Here is a 20598-nt window from a genome sequence, read left to right on the forward strand (position 1 = left end):
TAGAGAAGGTATAGCACGTGATAAATCGTTTTTCCTCATCGCCACAGCATCATCTCAGTTAGTATCTAAATTGCTCTAGAACAGTGCAGACTTTTTTCTCCACGATAGCCATTCGATTTTTGCACTATTGGAATTTTCCTCAATGAAACTTGTCTATTGTGATTTTTTGGCTGGATGTTTTGGTGGTTTGTAGAAATTGTTATTGGCAAATGTGATAAAAGATAATATCAATAGTGTAAAATCATTTGCGAAAATTTGTCTTATTTGTATGAATTATTTATAGAACATTGAATTTCGTTGATGGACCTCTTAGAAAAATACCAACTTTTCATAATATCGTCGTGTTACGATTTACCGCTTTCTGAGTGGGTGATTTCTTTGTGTTTATAGGAACATGTGGGATGTTAGTGGGGTATCCTTTGGATACAATAAAATGCTGGCAACAAGCCTCAAATTGTCGCGTAGGAACAGCCATGTACAAGATTATTGTGATGAACAATGGGGTAAAAGATTGAATCCTAAAATTTTCCTAATACTCCTTTTTTCAAATTGGCAACTTTTTCTCCAGCTCAAAGGTTTCTACAGAGGTATGACCTTTCCAGTCCTTACAACAGGTCTTCTCAATTCCATGCTTTTTGGTATCTACGGGAACACTCTGAGGAACCTCCAGCTGAATGTTCCTGATGATGAGAAACGGAAGAAATTGCAGCCTCGGCATATTTTCATCGCAGGTTCAGTTGGAGGATTTTTGCAAGCGTTCGTGGCAAATCCGATTGAATTGGTAAAGATTAGACTGCAGACCCGATCGTGCGTAACTAGCGGTTCGTGGGAGTGTTTAAAGAACATTTTAAAGACTGAGGGTTTCCTTGGGCTCTACAGAGGACTTACACCGATGATTTGTCGGTAAGATTGGCTGTTGATCTTACTACTAATAACGCACTGAAATATTATTAAAAGACAGTGATATATTTCCATATGGGATTTATATGTTAGCTTATGAACAAATCCTCAACATTATGGGGTGTTTGCCGTATATTCAAGAGCAGAGAAGACGCAATGCTGAGATGAAATTGACGAGTGTCAATAGTAATCTCGAATTAATGCTCACCACAGTATCAGGCTCAATTGCTGGCGTTCTTTCCTGGATTTTTGTCATACCATTCGACGTGATCAAGACCATAATGCAGGCAGAGCCAAATCCCTACGTTTATAAAAATATGTTCCATTGTATTTCTGTAAATGTTAAGGTAAGTTTTTGGAGAATTTAATTAACTGGATCTTTCTCTAAAATCTCTTATCTTCTATTTCTTTCTTACCAGAAAAGTGGCTGGAGATCGCTTTTTCGTGGAAGCTGTATGCTTCTCGTCAGGGCAGTCCCAGTGAATGTGGCTACCTTTATTGGCTATGAGTATTGCTTGGAGAAATGTAAAAAGAATCTCATAATAAAGTAATTTCCATAATGTAACGGATTTTCTCGTCATTCAAAATTCCCTCGAAAAATATATTCCTCAAGGTACAGCGCTACTCATCGGATTTTTTCGGTATTTATCGCAGTCTGGTATAAATTTGATACACGAGAAACATGAAACACGCTTGAAACAGAGCTGAAAATATTGCATGAGGGTACGTATTATTTTTCTTCCAAAATAAATTTAAAAAAAAAATCTAAAGAGAGATAACAACAATTATTTTCTTACGTGAAATTAATTTTTTTGTTGAAAAAACTGAAAATGACTAAAAACGGCTGAAAATCTTCAAAATATTTATTGGATAACTCAGCGAATTTAAATTTGAGTAATGAAGTTGGCATTAAGCGATAAATTTGAAGTTCGTTGTATATTGTTCCGATAAACAAAGAAAAAAACACAGTGGCTGATAAAATTTTAGTACCGGTCTTAAAAATTTAAGCGCTACAGATTTCACATGTTAAAAAAATAAGTTTATTAGAAAACCTTGTTTCATAATAACTGGTTTGATTATATTTGCTTTCTTGGCTTTTTTGTTTTCTTTTAATTTATAATTGTTTGTGACATGGGTACTGTACCCAGGCTTCGGCCAGACTGTAATTTCGGCCACTTCTTTATTTCCTCAAACTTCTATGAATTTTTAGTTTTTGCATACTACATTGATTACACTATACAAAAAAAAAAAAAAACTAAAAATGTCCCTTGGACGAGCGGGATGATATGAAAAAGACGATGGATGGAAAATTCCGGACGGGCAAGGAAATATGAGAATTAAGGTGGTATTACACAAAGCAACGTCTATTTTTTCATTCATTTTAAAATGTATTATGAATGATTTCAGAGAAAACAAACAAGCATTACTCCTCAAAAGGAAGTAACAAAAATTCAATTTTTAGATTTCAAACGAACATAACACTTCGCGCTTACAGGCAGCTATGCCGAAATTTAATATTTAGAAGTACACTGCTTTAAAAAATCTTAAGATTAAAAGAATTATAATGTACCATAATGTACATTATATTGAGTATTTTTAAATTTCTAATATTGATCCAAATTTCAATTGCCAGTCAGGAAAAATTGGTAAAATTCAATTAGGAAAAATAGGTAAAAATAATATAGATAACGTAATAGAAAAGAGAAAAAAATGTTGAAGTTTTTATACTAATTACTTATCCATTATTAATTTATTAATTCGTTCACAACATTTGTTAGAGGAACAAAATCTAATTTGTTTTTCTTCTGTACGTGTGTTATTTGTTAATTTATATGGATCTGCCGAGGTTGTCAGTCCTATGCCCTGGAGAATCTAGTATATTAAAGTTCAATTGGATATAAAGATTGTAAATAATATTAGAAGCCAAAAAAATATGTAAAATTGATCAAATAATTTTAATTAAAGTTAAATTCTTCAATAATTATCATATTTAGCTAAAGAAGTACAGTAGACTCTCGCTAATTCGGCTCCTTTAACATCGAGCTACTTTTTAATTCGGGTAGCAGTTAAATTTGAAAAAAGTTTGTTGACATTTTTCAAGTTCGATTGATTATATTGAATGAAGCAAATATGCTCAGATTTCCATTGCTTTGTCTCAGTTGTAATGCCATTTTGCATTATTTTGGGCTTTTATGAAATTTTTAATTAATATGAGCATGCAAACTTAATAAGAGTATGCAGGTGAACAAAAAATCGTTGCATTTCAAAGAATTTGATGCCTGAATTTCTCTCTAATTCGGGTGACATTTCGGTCACAAATGCCCGAATTTGAAAGGGTCTATAGTAGTAAAAAAGTTAGTTAACATCAAAATGCAACTTGAGGTATGTTTTGAATTTTTAAGATCATGCTTAACCCTGTAAGGACAAGAGGGACACCAGTGCCCAAAAAAGATTTTCCTGCGGCTTTCTAAAGTTATGTTTTGCTCTGAAAACTCAGAAAAGTGATTTTTCTGACCCTAAATGTTTAACATTTTAGTCCTTATAAGGTTAACGTCTTAAAACTACATATATTGACATATGGCCTGTGGTCAAGCCAAATCTCATATTTACGTACAGAACAAATTCATATGGGTTTTACATTCTGGACAGTTACACGAAATGTCTTAAAAATGAGGACTAGTTGGGAGTTCTCTCCTGTTTTAAGATTTTGAACCCTATGGAAGGATAAAATATACTAGTTTTCTGTCGAGATACTTTTTGCTTTTCATCTGAATGCATGAGCTGACTTTAAATAGCTGCATATAAAAAGATATCTTGCCATAGGGTTGTATATATGTATTAATAATAATAATAATAATAATAAAAATAATAATAATAATAATTATAATAATGCTGCCACAACATTACATCATGAAGGAAGTAGGCCTTCCCGCAAAGGGATTTCTAGACATGCATTATTATTTTTTCTTATACGGCATGAGGTTGTAAGTGTAAGTTCCATGACCCGTGGAATGAAGTGCAGTGAAGCTCACTGGATACAATCCGAACACCTTTAACGCCGGAAAAATTCCTGGTGACCTAAAAAGGGATTCGAACCCGGCACAATTGCATCATAGAACAACTGCTCTACCACTTGACCCATTGAGGTTCCAGTTTTATATTTTGGGCTTCATGAAATAAGGAACCTACTAAATGTAGAGCTTAAATTTCCCGCCTTATAGCAATAAATGCTCTGCTGAGGCAACCCTAAATATTCGAGACGCAATGTCTCCTTTCTAGGCCAGCGCCTCTGGTGATGGTGGAGACGACTGTAATAGTTTAGTCGATCGTACGATCTCAGTGAGTACGGACGTGAGTTCGTCATGAGTCGTACAAGTGATAGGACATAGTGCGGAGAGCTCGCGACAGTCTGGAGCCCACACCAGTCGATTGCATAAGCAGGTCACCTCCTAAGTATATTAGATTTAAGAGTACATATTGCTTGCCCCCTATATAAATCAATATATTTACAGTAATTTATAAACTAAGTTTTAAAAAATAAAAGAAAACTTTTTTATTATCGTTTTCTGCTAAAATAGTACTTAGCATGAGCTTTTTATTTATTTTTTTGCTTACTGAAAAAAATAAATAACTGAGAGAAATTTTGGCCCGTAACCATAAAATCTAAAATAACGTTTTTGCATTTCTTACTAAAAATAATGATTAAATTTATACATCATTTGATTTTGTTTGAATAAAAAAAATCGAGTTGACTGTATAGTTTTAGCAACCACTGTATCTGTCTATCGTTGGAATGGAAGTGGAGAGTCTGCGGAGTAGTCAGTTGTTTTGATGCCTCCCACCTTCTCAGTCCCGTCATTCCCAGTGATTCATTTGTTCTGTGCAGCTGCGAGTGGAACAATTGGGCCAGAAGCTGGAGAAAAAATCCCAAATGCCAGGCCCCAAAGTTGGTGGAGAGATGGGTGAAGTGTCTGTGATGTTAGTTTATGATATTGCCAGTGAAATTGGAAAGGAATGTGAGAAATTGATTGATAAATTTGGCTCAGACGCAGTGGCAACATTGATTCCTCAGGTGATCAATGCCCTGGAGCTCCTCGAGGCGTTGGCAAATCGCAATGAATCGGAGAATTCCACGGTACAGGAGTTAAATGACCGTATAACGCAACTGGAGACGGAAAAGCTCGAGAAAGCTGAGTACAGGAAGCGCTTTGAGAAGGTAAGACATCCCTCTGGTTTACCTTGGGATTATGCCAATTGGGGGATTGACACAATCCGTCACGGCTCAAGTGGCTTAGCGATAAAAATGCCAAAAGTGGGGGCATAGAGACATTGGGCTGGAATTCAAAACATTCCTATCTCTCTGGGATTTTCTCACCTGCCAGTCGCATTCCTTCCCCATTCCATCGTTCAAAACCCATTCCCAGTCGCTCAATCATCATTACATCCCACTTTGATGGATGAAATGATGAGCTGAGCGCCTGGGAATCGATTGACTTAATTCCCGGCAGAATTCAATTTGATGGGCGGCAGCCTGGAGGTCGTCCGGACGACGAAATGAATCATTCAATAGTGGGACCAGTAGACTCTCTCTCTCGCCCCGGGGGGAGGGTTCAACTTGATTGCTCATGAAGGTGGAAAAAAACGCTATACCTCCGGCGAGTTTTCTGCAATTTCTCGTGTATGCAGAAATACGTATTAAATGCGCGTTAAATTCCCGGAGAACCAATTACCTCATGTATGAGGTAATCCGGTGAAAATGTTCAATTATGCTTAATTGAGACGCTGCTAGAGGGTTTTCGCGTGGAAGATGAATAAGAGTTAAGGGTAATCACTAGGGCATTTCTTTGAGCTTGTGCTAATTTTCAATTAAATTCTAGAGCAAGGGCTTATAAGATTTGGTTCAGTGGCCACAAAGCTGATTTCAGAACACTACAGAAATTTATTTCAAAATTAAACATCAAAAGAATATTCTTTTATTTGTAAAATACATTTCAAGAGGGTAAGATATTCGGAGAAAATGCAATTCTGTCCTATTAAATTTAAATTTTCAATTTCTATTTTAATAAGAAAAGCAATTTCTAATAAATTTTCCAGTACATATCTGCAGGCTTTTTATTTAAAAGAAACTAGACAATAGATATAATAATAATTTATAGAGCCAACAACATGCTAATATTTATTCGACCGAATACAACTACAAGCTGTACGAGCTACACTGCTTATTGAAGTTTTAAATAAATTGCTATTTTTGTAATAAAAACCAGAAAACATAATTTTAGAAGAAAAGAGGTGGCAAAGCGTCCCAACTTTGCGGAATGCTCAAACTCGAGACAAAACTATCCGTGTTTTTTTTTAATGTCTTTTGGGTGTATACCGCTTTATTAAAGATTAAATTAATTCTACAAATTGGAAAACAATAATTAAATAGAAAATGGGCTAAGAATTGTACATTGTAGAATGGCCTCGTCAACATGCTTACGAGCAAATAAAAAGGTATATTCGAGAAAAATAAATCAATTTACGATTACTTTAACCGATTTATTACCAATGACAACCCATGCCGTCGGGTTGGAAATTTCAATAGGGTAAGTGTACCAAATTCCGGCCAGCTTGCAATTTCGGCCACTGTTTTTGTTCCTGAAATTTGCATGAATTTCTAGTTTTTGCATGCTCTAGAGATTATATAATACAAAAAAAATAACAAAAAATGTTGCTTAGACGAAGGAGATTATGTGAAAAATACTTTGGAAGAATTCCGGAAGGGCGAGGAACTATGAAAACGAAGGTGGCCGAAATAGGCCACCAAAACTATGTCTATATTTTTATTAATTTTAAAATGCATTAAGAATGATTTTAGATAAAATAAAGGCGATAAACTGTCTACAATGTTTCAAGCAACACTCCTTATAAAGAACTAATACAAAAAAAATGAAATTTGTATTAGAAATATAACATTTTAAACTTAAGACTTTGGTGCTTGCATGCAACTATGCCGAAATTTGGCAAACTACCCTACCTTTCTAAAAAATCCAAATTAAACCAAATAGGTTAAAAATGAACTCTCTAACGTGATTGGTCTTTGACATCGAATAACTCAGGATGGAAATTTTTCCGGTCATCGATACATAATGTTTATACGACGAAAAGTTCGTCTGAACTACATCTAAAACAGAAAGAGAGAAAAACCAAAAAAAAACTAATTTTGGAGAGGATGGAGAGGGTGAGGGGCAAAGTTCACCGAAGATCGGAAGCTCACCGCTTTTACCGATTAAGCTCTACTAGAGTGCTTACAAGTTGAAAAAAGCGGATTATATAGCTGTTCTCTCTTTGAGTTCGAGCAGTAATAAAAATTCAAAGAGATGGAATGGAAATACAATTTTATTCCAAATAAAAGTGTTGAAACAAGAATGCCCAAACTTCTTAATAATATTTTTTCCGTTTATAGAAAAGCTTTAAAAAAAAGCACAAAATCCTTGTTTCGAATTTTGTAAAATATTAAAAGACTAGATTTTGCAAAATCCAAAGCAATTAAAAAAAGTTTCCCGAAGCTCGAAATTTTTTTAAAATCCCAGATATTCTTTAGAATTTTTGTAAGAAACTGGTAAAACGCTCTAAATAGACTAGGCTGTATCCGCGAGGACATTTATCCCGTATAATTTGGCAATAAAGGATCACGTTAGGGGAATCTATGCAAAGAACGAACCTCCCTGATCTTAACCTTTTGATTCTTTACCGCCAAATTTTCATTTCATTTTCGTTTTATTAAGGGGTTTTCGTAATTATTGGCGATTCCCCTACCGCCAAATTTTACGTGCTGAATATTATCGGGAATCAGTCCGAGACTGGCTTTGTCAATGGGAATGAAGAAGTAATGGTTTATTTATTTTTTTAAACGTACTGATATGATATACGTTTTTAACCCTTTAACGACGAGAGAGTTTTTGCTGACCGAAAATCAGCAATAAAAATACCGATAAATAAAACTTGTGAAATGACTTACATTTAACCTTCGAAAAGCCAACAGAGTCTGATTTGGTGTAATTTTTGCCTCAACGAAGGATAGGGACAAAAATAGCTCAAAAATTTAAGTAATTTTTCTGACGATATGACTGATAATTTTCACTCTAATGAAATATATTATGTTTGAGTATTGTAGTTTTTTGTTCCAAATCGGTTTTGCTTAAAAAGACTTGGAAATATCAAAAATAATTAAAATTAATTTTCAATATGAAAATTTAAAAATTCGTCATTTTTCACCTTAAAGATTTACTACATAGGTATAGCAAATAGTTGGAGACTTGCAAAAAATATTCTAGATTCCTTCAACTTTCTACTTTACAATTGTACAAACATAATAAAAAAAAATAACTTTAGGTAGTCAGGAATTTTTTTTGTGGGACACCGCTGTTCCAATCGTCCTTAAAGGGTTAATTAAAAAAAAGACGTTTTAAAAAGAACCATAAATTATCTATAAAAAGAACCATTTATTATTTATTTATTAGGACAAGTTTATAGAACTTTTATTATCAAAGTTAGAGCGTATTGCAATTTGTTTTATTCTCGTCACAATAACCTATATAAATTTAGAAGTATATTTTAGAGAACTTGAAATGTTATTGATTTTATGTGGTGTTTTTGCACAAAAGCTCTTTCAGGTACGAAAATGTCCCATTACTTTGTCGGATAATTGCTTATTATATATTTGCATTTGCTAATTGGGAACTTTACCAGAATCATCAATTTTAGAGTTTGTTGACAAAAAAAATACATCAACAATGTGGAAAACATTATTAACCTTGTTAATCATTATCAAATTCACAAGCTCTAATTAAATATTGAGATAAGAGTAGCACTATAAATAGAATTTTTCAATGAAAGAAGGCAAATAATTAAACACAGAATCCTCATTTGTGAACTTCTGATCTCCATCATTTTGTATGACATAATAAATTCATATGCTCGTTTTGTGTTAAGTGAGAAACATTTAGGAACTCACCTCATTCATTAATCAGAAACAATTAATGTATAGGAAATTAGTAAATAATTTTCCCAAATCTGTATTATCACTCCCTAAACTTTTTGTTTGATGAAAGTTCATGGTGCTATAAATAAACCTATTCATTTTCCAATTTTCATTAACATATCCATTACGACTAATATCCTTATCATTCATCTTGCTGAACAAGGGTTTTCTCGATGATTGTGTAGTGCATGTCTGGCTGAGATATGAAGTTGTGTGAGCTCTCGTGTGATAAACGATTCACATAGAGTGAACGTCTGATTTCTATTTTGGACAATTTTCTGAATGAATAGCTATAATTTTTTGCTCGTTCTTTCGTCTGCATCTTCGCCAATGTTAGAACGACGACCAGTTCTCTTTATTTTCTCCGACAACACCGCAAATGCCACGACCACCCATTCTCCTGGGTAAACAGTCATGTTGGATGAGCTAAAAGTCATCTGACTATAAAAGGGTGAAAAAGAAAGGGGCTTAGTTCCTATTAAACAGGGGTAGTCCTATTGTTTGAGAACTTTACCTCAACTTTATCTTTTCCGAAAAAAACTTTATTAAATATAGGATCTATGTAGTATATTGTGCAATGAAAAAATTAAGAATTTAAAGGGAAGAACTGACCCCTAAATTGTTATTGCTAATAATTTCTGGCATTTATTAACAAATGTCCTTAATTTTAGATGAAAATTAAAGATAATTTAATGTTCATTAAAATTTCAAATCATATCGATACGCCAAATGGCATAATATTACGTCAACAGTTTCAAAGTGAAGGGAGTTCCGGCTTAAGTGAAGACGGATTGAAAAAAATTAATATAGGGTAAGTGCTCATAATTTTGTCCAGTTTCTTATTTTGGACACTTTGAAGATAACATTGGACACTAAAAATAAATTGATTAAAATGATGGATTTTTATTCCAATATTTGATGAAAAATGAATTCTATCTAAATATTTGTTCTTTTTGGAAGATTTTGACACTAAATACGTTAAATTTTGAATATGATTTGAGTTGAAATTGCTTTGTTGAAAATTCAGTGTGAGCAATTGCTTACGAGAAATATGACAGAACTTCGTGGCTTACTTCAGTCTTATTAAGTTTTGGTGAAGTACTAACAAAGTTTGTTCGCTGTTTTTGAGTGATATTATTGAATATTCATTGAATATTGTGTTGATTCACGTTACTGATGATTTGTACATTTGACCTGAAGTGAGATTTGCCTTGTGAATTATATTTTTCGTGTGAAAAATGGGAAATTTTTTAAGACATTCACCAGTGAGGTGATGATTCTTATTTTGGACAGGTGTTTTTCTCACGAAATTTCGTGAAGTTTTAGCTTTTGTGATGACTAGGTTGGACAAATGCTTGGAGAAACAAAGGAGCATCATCTCTACGAAAGAGATGTAGCGAGAAATGCCTTGAAAGGCTCCCGGAAAGGTCAGGGAATGAGCGAATCTGCACGTACTTGGAGTATCGAAGTCAACTCACTTTAATGAATGATATGGAAAGTTTCTGGGCTTCTGTGATATTCTACGTTTCCCTTACATGAACAGGAAGAGGACTTGGTAAGATTGGTTCATCAAATGAAGAACAATGGGCATCCTATTGAGGCGGATTAGCTGTCCAAATTTATAGCCAAGTTGGCCAAATTAATAAACAAGTTGTCCAAAATAAGAGCCAAAGTCACCTCTACATATCAATTCATTTTTAAACGTATTAAAACTAATTTTAGTAAAAATGAGATGATAAATAGCTTGCCAAGTTTCTAAACAATCCTTCTGAAAAGAGAATAACAAAAAAAGTCAATTAGTATTGAAAATATCGCACTTCAAACTTGGAACATCGATGCTTATATGCAGACTGTCCAAAATTATAAGCACTTCCCCTAAACTGCCTAATATTGGAAGCTCATTTATAAAAAAATTTTTGGAATGCCCCTAAATGTATGCAAATTTTTTCACGCGGTATATTTGAAATTACATTTCTTAAATCTCTGGCACATCTTTTAGATCGATAAAGTTTCCTAAAATCAAAATTTGCAGCTCTTTCTTTCTCAAAAGATTTGTATAAATCTATCCCACTTTACTCATTTAATTATTTGAAATGAAAATTATTTGAGAATTTATTTGAAAGCGGAACTCCCTATAATTTGCTTATTTTTACGGCGTTATCACACTTGCACATTAAAATTTTAATGTGATTCACATTAATTGTCGCTTCTGAGCGTCCAAATATGTTATTTGTGTCTTTGAGTCACTTAATATTTGGGGTTTTTCTATTTATTGATAAAGAAGTGGACTTGACCTGCAAAAATAAGTTTAAATTTACCTAAACCATACCTAAATATTTTTCACATTAAAAAATTAAAGAGAAAATCGCATTAATTTTTCGCATTATTGCCATAAATCAATTTATATCAAATTTTGCGGGCAAAGTCTACCTTTTTACAATTAATGTGAATCATATTTGAAAATTTTAATGTGCAAGTGTGATAACACAGTAAGAATCATAAGCTCCATGAATTTAAAATGGCTATAGAAATTGAGGGTTAAGAAAGGTAAAAATTATTAAGAGCCTGCAAATACTTGGGTTCTTTTCTGTCGGGATCAGTGTATCACCAAAAAAATCTGACTGGACAAAAAGTTTTTTCAGAGTCGAAAAGCTTTGGTTTTGTGTTTGTCCAGCATTTAAACGTTTTGATATGTTTTAAAGATTACCTAGACGGACATTTCGTCCATATACGAAAATATCGTTGAACCATTCCAAATACCGGTGTTTCAAATTTAAACATTAAAAAGCCTCGAGGGTGCCTCAACTGAATGGCATCATGTTTGGGGCTCATTGGAAAGCTCTTGGAATTCCTGACAAGCTTGAACAGGTTCAAATCGGTTATGAAGAGTAGATGAACCGGTCATGAACCGATAAATATTTTTTTGAGGATCTTGTGACTATAATTTATGAATTGATTTAAGTTGGTGGGGACCGGTAAATGGTAAATGATGCGAAAGTTCTTTTGAGGTACAATATGCAAGTCATTAGTTCGAACATTTCGTAAATAATGGGATGCTTTTCCACTTATTTATTCAGTGCATTTTTTATATCTTTTTATAAATATGTACAATGCCAAATCTATTATTTTTGGAATGAAATTCATGTCTCGACTAACCCCTTGGCTACCATCATGGTGAGAATCAATAGTGTGATATTTTTGAGGCTGAGGATGAGATCATTCTCCCTACGGGGCTCTAACCTTAAGTAAAAAAAAAATGTACTTGGAGATTCGAGTGGGTGTCGCGACGCAATTGATTAGGATACCAAAGGGTATCATTCATTGGTGTATTGGATGTTTAAATGATTTGGGGGATGGAAGAAGTTCTGGTAATTTGAGAATTGCGTTTCAGCATATCCTTGCTATGGAAAAAATACCCTCGAGTTTAAAATAAAATAAGTTCATTTAGAGAGTTTTTTTTTGTTATCTATCTAATGAATTTTTAATTTTTGCAACATAAACTTTAATAACAAAACATAAAGTGAAGCGAGGGCATAAGTTTCAAGGGAAAAATTGCTGAGCAAAATGACCCGTTTATGCCATACATAGCTTTTTTGACATAAATGGAAAGTGGTTGTGAATTTTTTAATGACCCAACGGATCAACTAACGTCATACACAATTTTCCGGTGAATGTTTTGTGGTACTTCTCTCTTGATTTTTGGAGTACAAGGGAGAAAGAATATGTAGGCGGATGAAAATTTAGTGACGGGATTGAGTCAATAAATGGTGCTGGAGGGAATACTTTGGATGGCCCATTTTCTGCCTCACTCACATCCAATTTGCCATTTTTTTTGATACATTGTTTGCACCATTATTTTATGAGAAGAAATATGGGTGGGTTACAGAATCTCTTTTTGTGTGGTGGAAGCCATTCGTCCTCAGGCAGTGAATGCCTCTGAAAGGATCTAAAAATGAATTCTCGCATCAGTTGCAAAAATTAAAGCGTTCATGCCATTCTTCATCTATTCATGTTGTTGTTGAATAATCCAGTCACTGGATAGACGGGAATTTTTTAAAAGAGAAAAAATGGGAATATTAATAGTGTCTGATAAGAAACTTTTTAATATATCCATCAACTAGATATAAAGTTTGTTAGTTCTGCCTGATAATATAAATTCATTTTTATCGATTCCCCACTGAAATTTTAATAAATATATAAATTATATTTTTATATACATATTTATGTTTGAATAAAACTCAATTATTTTTCGCGAATTCTCGGAGTTAAGTATAATTGTGGAGCTCAGAGGCAAAATGACACATATCCTATGGCTAAAGTATAGGATATGTGTCATTTTGCCTCTGAGCTCCATAATTTTTATATTAAAATTACCCCTCTACATTTGCACTTTAAGTGAAATTGTTTTATATTAAGCTATATTGTAGGCTATTTAAATTAAATAATACATTCCTAATATTATCAAATTTTGAGAATATATGGAATCCCATGGAAATTCTAGAGTTAATTTCAATGCACTCTGATACTGTCTGAACTTCTCGGTTTAATAAAATATTCACACAAATCACAAAGACTAGTAGTACGGTCCAGAATATTGAGTTATAAATATCTTTTTTCAGAGAGGGAAAGAAGGTTTTTGGAGTGGCCTTTATTGCTGAATAAAATTCCATTATTTCACAAAAGGTTAAATGTCAGGAAAGATGTATATTCTCAACACAAAATCGTTATAATCCCAAAAAATTATCATCATAATTCATTGTTTAAAAGTATTTCATGAATTTTGAGGAAAAGAATCATAAAACTCACGCTGCTGCTGTGGGGAAAATGTTCTTGTAAATGTTGATCATTATAAAGGCTTTTTTTTTATTAACTCTCAGATGTTTTTGAATCTGAGAATTTTGTCAGCAAAAAAATATTTTGCTATTATTATTATTATTAATCATATCGAGATATTTGGTAATCATATTTATATATAAGTTATATTGTTTTTGTACCCTGTGTTGGAAGAATTTGCTAAGTCCGTTTGTAGACCACACTGACATGCGTTCCGGTAATGTGGATGCGTCTGTGATATAGTTTGCCTTCGAAGGAATATTGCGGAAACCACTTTTTATTCAAATATATTCTTGCATTGAAATATTTATCAGCCTCATACAAACATTTTTTGTACAAATACGCAATCAAACATTTCATTTGGTGCTTAATTCTACCCAGGTCTCCCCTACGTCTTTTTCAAATAAATCAGTTGTTTGCACCGGGCGGGACTCTAACACTATGCAACAAATTCACAACTTTTTTTGTTAACGGAGATCTCACATGGTACGTTTGATAGAGTCAAGTCCCCCTGATTAAGAATCTGGTCTTGGTTTTGCTCCTACGTAACAATTTTTTTTTATTAATACTTTTATATTTTTTCTGCTTTGCCTTACATTATCCGTTATATCTCAGGTTCTAGTGAACGGAACTTGAAAAGTGTGGGTACGTTGGAAAGCTCATTAGTCGAGCTTCAATTTTGATAATTACAAAAAACCTTGTAAAACCACTCCTTCGGGGTGTAAAATTGAAGTTTCTCTAAAAATTACCAAAAAAATGGTCCTAAAGTGAGGTTTTAAAAATTTGTATAAAATAAACTAAACAAAATATTAAAAATCCAATTCGAAAAAATTCAATCCGTTCACTAGAACCTGAGATATAACGGATAATGTAAGGCAAAGCAGAAAAAATATAAAAGTATTAACAAAAAAAAATTGTTACGTATAGGAGCAAAACCAAGACCAGATTCTTAATCAGGGGACTTGACTCTATCAAACGTACCATGTGAGATCTCCGTTAACAAAGCCGTGTTGCATAGTGTAATTCACAGCTGTGAGAGTCTATTTAGAGATCTGAGGGCTAATTTTTGAAACTCTCACTCGCACCCGCGAGCTCTTTAGTGGTCGAGAGAAATTGACTCGCACACCCTGCAGATTCAAATCCTTCTGTAACGACTTCTTTATAACATAAACTACTCGTTGTACATACTCAAGAATCTGCGGGGTGTGCGAGTCAACTTCTCTCGGCCACTAAAGACCTCGCGGGTGCGAGTGAGAATTTCAAAAATTGGCCCTCTGATCCGTCCAATACCCAACGGTTTTGCATTTTCATATTGTGCCACTGAAATTCCCATTATTTTGTTGACAAATTTCGATTTTGTACTGACCATTTTGCAGATAAAACCATCTCGAACTCAATAAAGAAATCAGTATTAGGATCGCTCGATTTTTTCACCCTCGAACCTTTTTCATCTTTCACCCAACCACCCTTCCCCCCGGAGACCACTTTTTCAACAATTTTTCGCGTTTCAAATGATTTCTGAGGAATGACGACACTCTGTTTATTTGTCCATCTGTTCATGCGGCCGTTACCACGCCTAGAGACCAAACGGTTAGAGATTGCAATTTAGAACATTCGGTGAACTCCCGATAAGTCGATCCTGATACCATTAACGTACCCCTCACCTCACATTTCCTCTATCCCTCCCCTTTACCATCAAAATCATGTTGTTTGAAATTAATTGAAAGCACATCGCGCGTTTTTTCCCTTTTAGATATGTTTTAAACAGGGGCCCATTAAGCCTAATAAAAAGTGAAGATATTTTTCACTTTTCCTTGTAAAAATTTTGCATCTATTGCACCGCATCTTAAACAAATTTACTGGTAGCTCTTGTATTAATTCGGCGAACATTAAGAAATATGTATTTTTAGATAGCTTTTAATGTACGATTTCGAAATATATTAGACTGATAAGTCAATTCTCTTTAGAAAAAAACTTGCCAATATTCTTAAAGTGCCTCTATGCAAAAACGTATGGAAAAATGAAATGTTGAGAGGCCCCTGGTTTTAAAGGTATATTTCTCAACTGAATGGTATTATGTTTGGGCTCATTGGAAAGGTCTTGGAATTTCTGTCAAGCCTGAATCGATTCCAATAGGTTATTAACCGGTTCATAACCGACAACTAATTTTTATTTGAAATTCAATTTTACTACTCCTTAGATATTTTCTAGGATGTTACCTGTGATTTAAAAATCGGTGCAAATTCTTTGTGAACCGGTAAACTTTATGAGAAATTTCTCATCGCAGTGGTAAAACTCAGCGAAATCCTTGAACTTGCGAACACTGTTCTTTTCTTCTAAAATAATCCTCTATAAAAAAATTTAATAGTTAAATGAAGCGAAAGCACTTAACCCTCTAACAGGTAAGACCGCCTCAAGGCGGTCGTTCTATAAAACGCATTTACTGCGATAATTACTTATTTGAAGTTGAAATATCTACAGTGTCCTCATGCAGTTATAGTCTTACTAACTAATTTTCTGAAGCTGAACTCATTTTGACTTTTCGTTTGCTTACCATCTTCAGTTTTGTGTGACAGGTCAGGAAAAAACAACAAAATGTCGTTCGCGACATTTTTCGTTTTCAAGTGCAAAAAAGATTGTTTTAAAGTAATCTAACTGTAGTAAGAATCTTATTTCGTGAAAGATATGTTATTCTAGTTTGTATATTTCAAATGATAAATGTGAAAAAAGTAAGAGTATGAGTTTTAGAAGTAAAAAAGGACCTCCTGTGGGCGGTCTTATCGGTTCAAGGGCAAAATTTTCAAAAATTACCGAACGTTTTATTTAATTGTTTTGGTTGTTCTAGTAAAATATATTATTATTTTGCAATATATTAATCATGGAAAACAATTGAGATTACACGAAGACTGTCCAGAATGAGTAAAATGGTCGATTTCTGCGAATTAAGCGAAATTAATAAAGAAGCAGACTTCAACAGTGATATGATGAATTCTCTAATTTCGTCCTTTAATGCCCCAGATCGTGAAATAAAACCAGAAGATGAGCAATGTATTTCAAAGTGTAGAGCGTGTGGCCTATTCGACACATGTCAACCCAGTCGACGGCCATAACCCACCAATCCTAATCCTTCATTCCTTTAACACGCCCAACCCCTACTATCCTTATGGGTGCTGAAAGGTTGCTTTGGGGCTTTTATTGTTAGGAAGCTGTCCTCAGTTTTCAGTGAGTGAGCATCAGTCGCCGTGGACGGTTCACTCTCATGAAGTGAAAAATGGGTGGCACCTTCAGTTCTCCAATTTCCCTCTAAGTTTGTATTTTTCTATTTAGGTGAGCCCCATCTGGGCTTACAAAAGGACCTTCAAATTATACAAGAAGATGACGTTTTCATACCAAGCCTGCGACCTATTAGTTTAAAATCAGTCTCATTGAAACACATTGAGCTTCATTAACGTCTAATTAAAAAATTATAAACGTTTTTTTTCCTAAAAATTACCATTTCTTAGATAATCATCCAACATTCATCCATAAAAAAACATTTAAAATTCATTTATTTTATTATTTGTTCACTATCATTCAATAAAAATATTTCAGTCTTTTTATGCCTTAAAAACCGATATGACTGTCTGGAGACGGTCTTTCCCACCTGGCGCCCAAACGGAAAGAGATAATGGAGAATGGATGGTATTTTTGAGTTCAGTGGACCATTAATTATCCTAGACAAAATTATTTAACTATTTTTTTTGGATATTAAAGAAAACACTGTTAAAGGGTTAAGATATAGCATCTAAACGGCAAGACTACGAGCACTTCGAAAAACTTAGGATGTCTTGCCACCCCTTATGAAGCTAAAGTAATTAGGAGACTGTGCCCATGCTTTGCACGGTCCCAAGTTTTAAAATGACTAAATTTTCCCAAAGTTCCTGAATAAATGTGACTCCGCAATATATTTTAAAAACTAGTTTTTAAAATATGGGTGCGATAAGTCATATTTATTGAAAAACATAGAAAAAATTTAGTCATTTTAAAGCTTGGGATCGTGTAAACCATGGGAACTTTCCCCTAATTGCCATCATTAGTCACTATGTATTTGCAAAAAAAATCGGTTAAGTAATTTGATTTTCAAAATATACTTTATGTTATGCCAAAAAATTAAAAGAGTAATTTAGGGTTAATTTAGGGTAAATGTTGTGAAAATCAAGGACAATTGATATAAATTTTAAATTTTTTTTTATTTTAATAAATATCCCGAATTGTTTTCTATATGAAAAGATTTTTTATCCTCAAGAAAATTTTCTTGTAAAATATATATCATATTTTAGAATTTATTAAAAGACTGAACACATGAGGTGCTTCATACTTTTCTTTTTTTTTTTTAATTGACTAATTTTATAAGAAGTTATGTCCAAAATATTGAAGAAATTATTGTTTGCATTCTCTTGGTAATAACTTTTTGAGAAATTTTGTATAGGTAATTAGACATGCCAAACATTTATCTTAAGGGAAAGAACAGAATTTGTTGAGAAACTTTTTGCCAACATAAACCTTAATTATCGTTGGCATATTGAACTAAGTTATATATATATAAATCAAGTTAGAATAAATGATTTATTGGGGAAAATTCCATTGAGACACGATTGATAACGTGAGATATTTCTGTGATGTGAAATCGATAAAAAAAAATCTTTCTGTACTGTCAAAGGAATGCTTTTTTAAATGAAATGTTTGTTTATATAATATCATTGTGTTTCTCTTTAGGAACTCGAAACCATTGAAGAACAATGGAGGAATGAGTCAAGAGATCTCGTAGCCCTTGTAAGTCGGCTGCAGGATGAGAATAAGCGCCTGGCAACTCAATTGCAGTCTGGGACGGATTCAGACAGTGGTGTTGAGTTTCAAATGGATTCAACGGGGAGTCAGGGTGGTGACTTTCAGCTGATGCAGCGTTTGAGGAGTCAAGTGGATAAGCAGAGGAATGATTTGATGCGCAAGGATATGGAGTTAGAAGAGAAGATTGGGGACATTGAGGGTCTCAATATGCAAATTGAGAGGTTGAAGACGTCAGGGCGGGAGACGAGGCGTCGGCAGAAAGTGGTGCAATTGCAGGTGAGGACATTGTGTGAGGAACGGGCAGATTTTTTGGCTCAGCTACAGGATCAGCATAGGGAGATTGTGTCACTGAGACGAAGATTGGGACTGGCTGAGAAGGAGAATGAGGATTTGGTGAAGACTCAGGAGGAGGAACCCCTGAAGCGCTACACTACGACTGAATTGAAAGAGTTAATGGCTGAGAGGGATAATCTGAGGGCCAGAATTAACGATCTGGAGGAAGAATTGAAGATGTTCAGGCCAAATCCACTTGAGGAAAAAGCACAAAATGAGAGTCAATCGTGAGTACCTAGCATTTTTTAATTTGCAAAAGAGTTTGGTTTTTATTTGAATAATAATTTGAAAATTAGGCCATCGGAGGAAGATCCACCAGTTCAAGGGCCCCTACCCTTTGAACCTGATGATGCCCCGTGGAAAAAGTCCAGTGAATCAGGGATAAGGAAATTGTTAGCATATTTCATACGTTGATGAACACTGAACGGGTCCCAAAAATTCTCATGCGAGAAAATTCATTTTCAGTTTTCGCAAATTGTTCTCTGATCCTGATGACACTTCTGCAAGTTTTCCTCGACGCTCTCTATCCACTCTGTCGAAGATGGCACTATCGGCCGGGCCTCACTGTGACATTCCCTTCTAATTGCATCAAATGGTCCAGCACCACATTCTAACATCAGCCAACGAGATTCTTCCTTTTTCAAACTAACAATCACGATTTTCCATAATATTCTTTTTAAAAGTAATGCCTCCAGCGGTAATTTTACATTCCGGTCAGAGTTTTCTCTTTACCATTTTATCCAGGGTCCAGATGTCTCATATCCAAAGTCCAAAGTCAGTATTCTATTTATTAATATTAAAAAAAAAATTAAATAATGAAAATACTTATGATTTGTCCCACTTGCTTTTCTTCCTCTTTATTCCCAAATCCTCTTTCTATTTTCTGTAAATATACACAGTAATTCAATGTTACTTGTCTATTTATATCCCAATATAGTTATTACATAATAGTGATATTAACAAAAAAAAAGAAAGTGACAAAGAAAATTAGTAAAGAGCTCCATTATGTTACATATCTGTTTCTCTGTTACTCCATTAGAATTTTACATAGTAATTTATCGTAGGGGAACAGTTCCACTTAAAAATTTCTAATAGAAATATATTAATAACAAAAAAATAAACAGAAGAAATAATCTCAAATGGACTTGACAGCGTTGTATCTTGGAGAAGTTTTAGAATTTGAAGGAAAATTTTTTCTTGATATAACTTTTATAGCATGAATGATGATGGAAACTTTTTATGTAGAAGTTGTTGTTACAAAATAATTTTACCCAAATATTACATATTACAATGTTCATGAAACACAAACTGAAAGAAATATATTGAAGTAAAGAATTAGTAAAATAGTAACGTTTTCTTATTTCTTATGCCTATTTTCTGAGAGAAATTCTCAGCTCCCAAGGGATCAGCAGCTGGTTTATTTCGTATTATACGTTTGTTGAATTATAATATTAAAAAATAGTATCTTTATTATTTGAAAATGTAGGTTAAAATCATAGGAAAATACCTACACTGAGAGAAATCTGAAAAAGTCAAAATAACATTCCGGAAATGTTAATTTTACCCTGCAGTATTGATCCGAAAACGGTGTAAATATTACCCTTTTTAGGTGTATTATGGGTTAAAGTTACCCTTCTTTCATGTTGATTTTACCCTTAAAAGGTGTAAAATTAACATTAAAA

The 20598-nt window shown here is 33.7% G+C and overlaps 2 protein-coding genes across 2 annotated transcripts; both read left to right on the forward strand.

Annotated features, from left to right (window-relative positions):
- The first annotated feature begins 60 nt into the window (after window positions 1-60).
- LOC129799498 (solute carrier family 25 member 45) lies at window positions 61-1459 on the forward strand. The gene is made up of 5 exons (XM_055843449.1): window positions 61-185; window positions 391-503; window positions 569-903; window positions 962-1247; window positions 1320-1459. Exons 1-5 carry the CDS (start codon window positions 143-145, stop codon window positions 1449-1451), a joined length of 909 nt encoding a protein of 302 aa, XP_055699424.1. The 5' UTR covers window positions 61-142; the 3' UTR covers window positions 1452-1459.
- Window positions 1460-4690: 3231 nt separating this feature from the next.
- LOC129799494 (RILP-like protein homolog) lies at window positions 4691-19890 on the forward strand. Its single transcript, XM_055843445.1, has 4 exons — window positions 4691-5116; window positions 18512-19143; window positions 19213-19308; window positions 19382-19890. Exons 1-4 carry the CDS (start codon window positions 4832-4834, stop codon window positions 19497-19499), a joined length of 1131 nt encoding a protein of 376 aa, XP_055699420.1. The 5' UTR covers window positions 4691-4831; the 3' UTR covers window positions 19500-19890.
- The last annotated feature ends 708 nt before the right edge of the window (window positions 19891-20598 follow it).

The sequence above is a fragment of the Phlebotomus papatasi genome, chromosome 1 (assembly GCF_024763615.1).
Source record: "Phlebotomus papatasi isolate M1 chromosome 1, Ppap_2.1, whole genome shotgun sequence".
In the NCBI taxonomy this organism is placed as follows: domain Eukaryota; kingdom Metazoa; phylum Arthropoda; class Insecta; order Diptera; family Psychodidae; genus Phlebotomus; species Phlebotomus papatasi.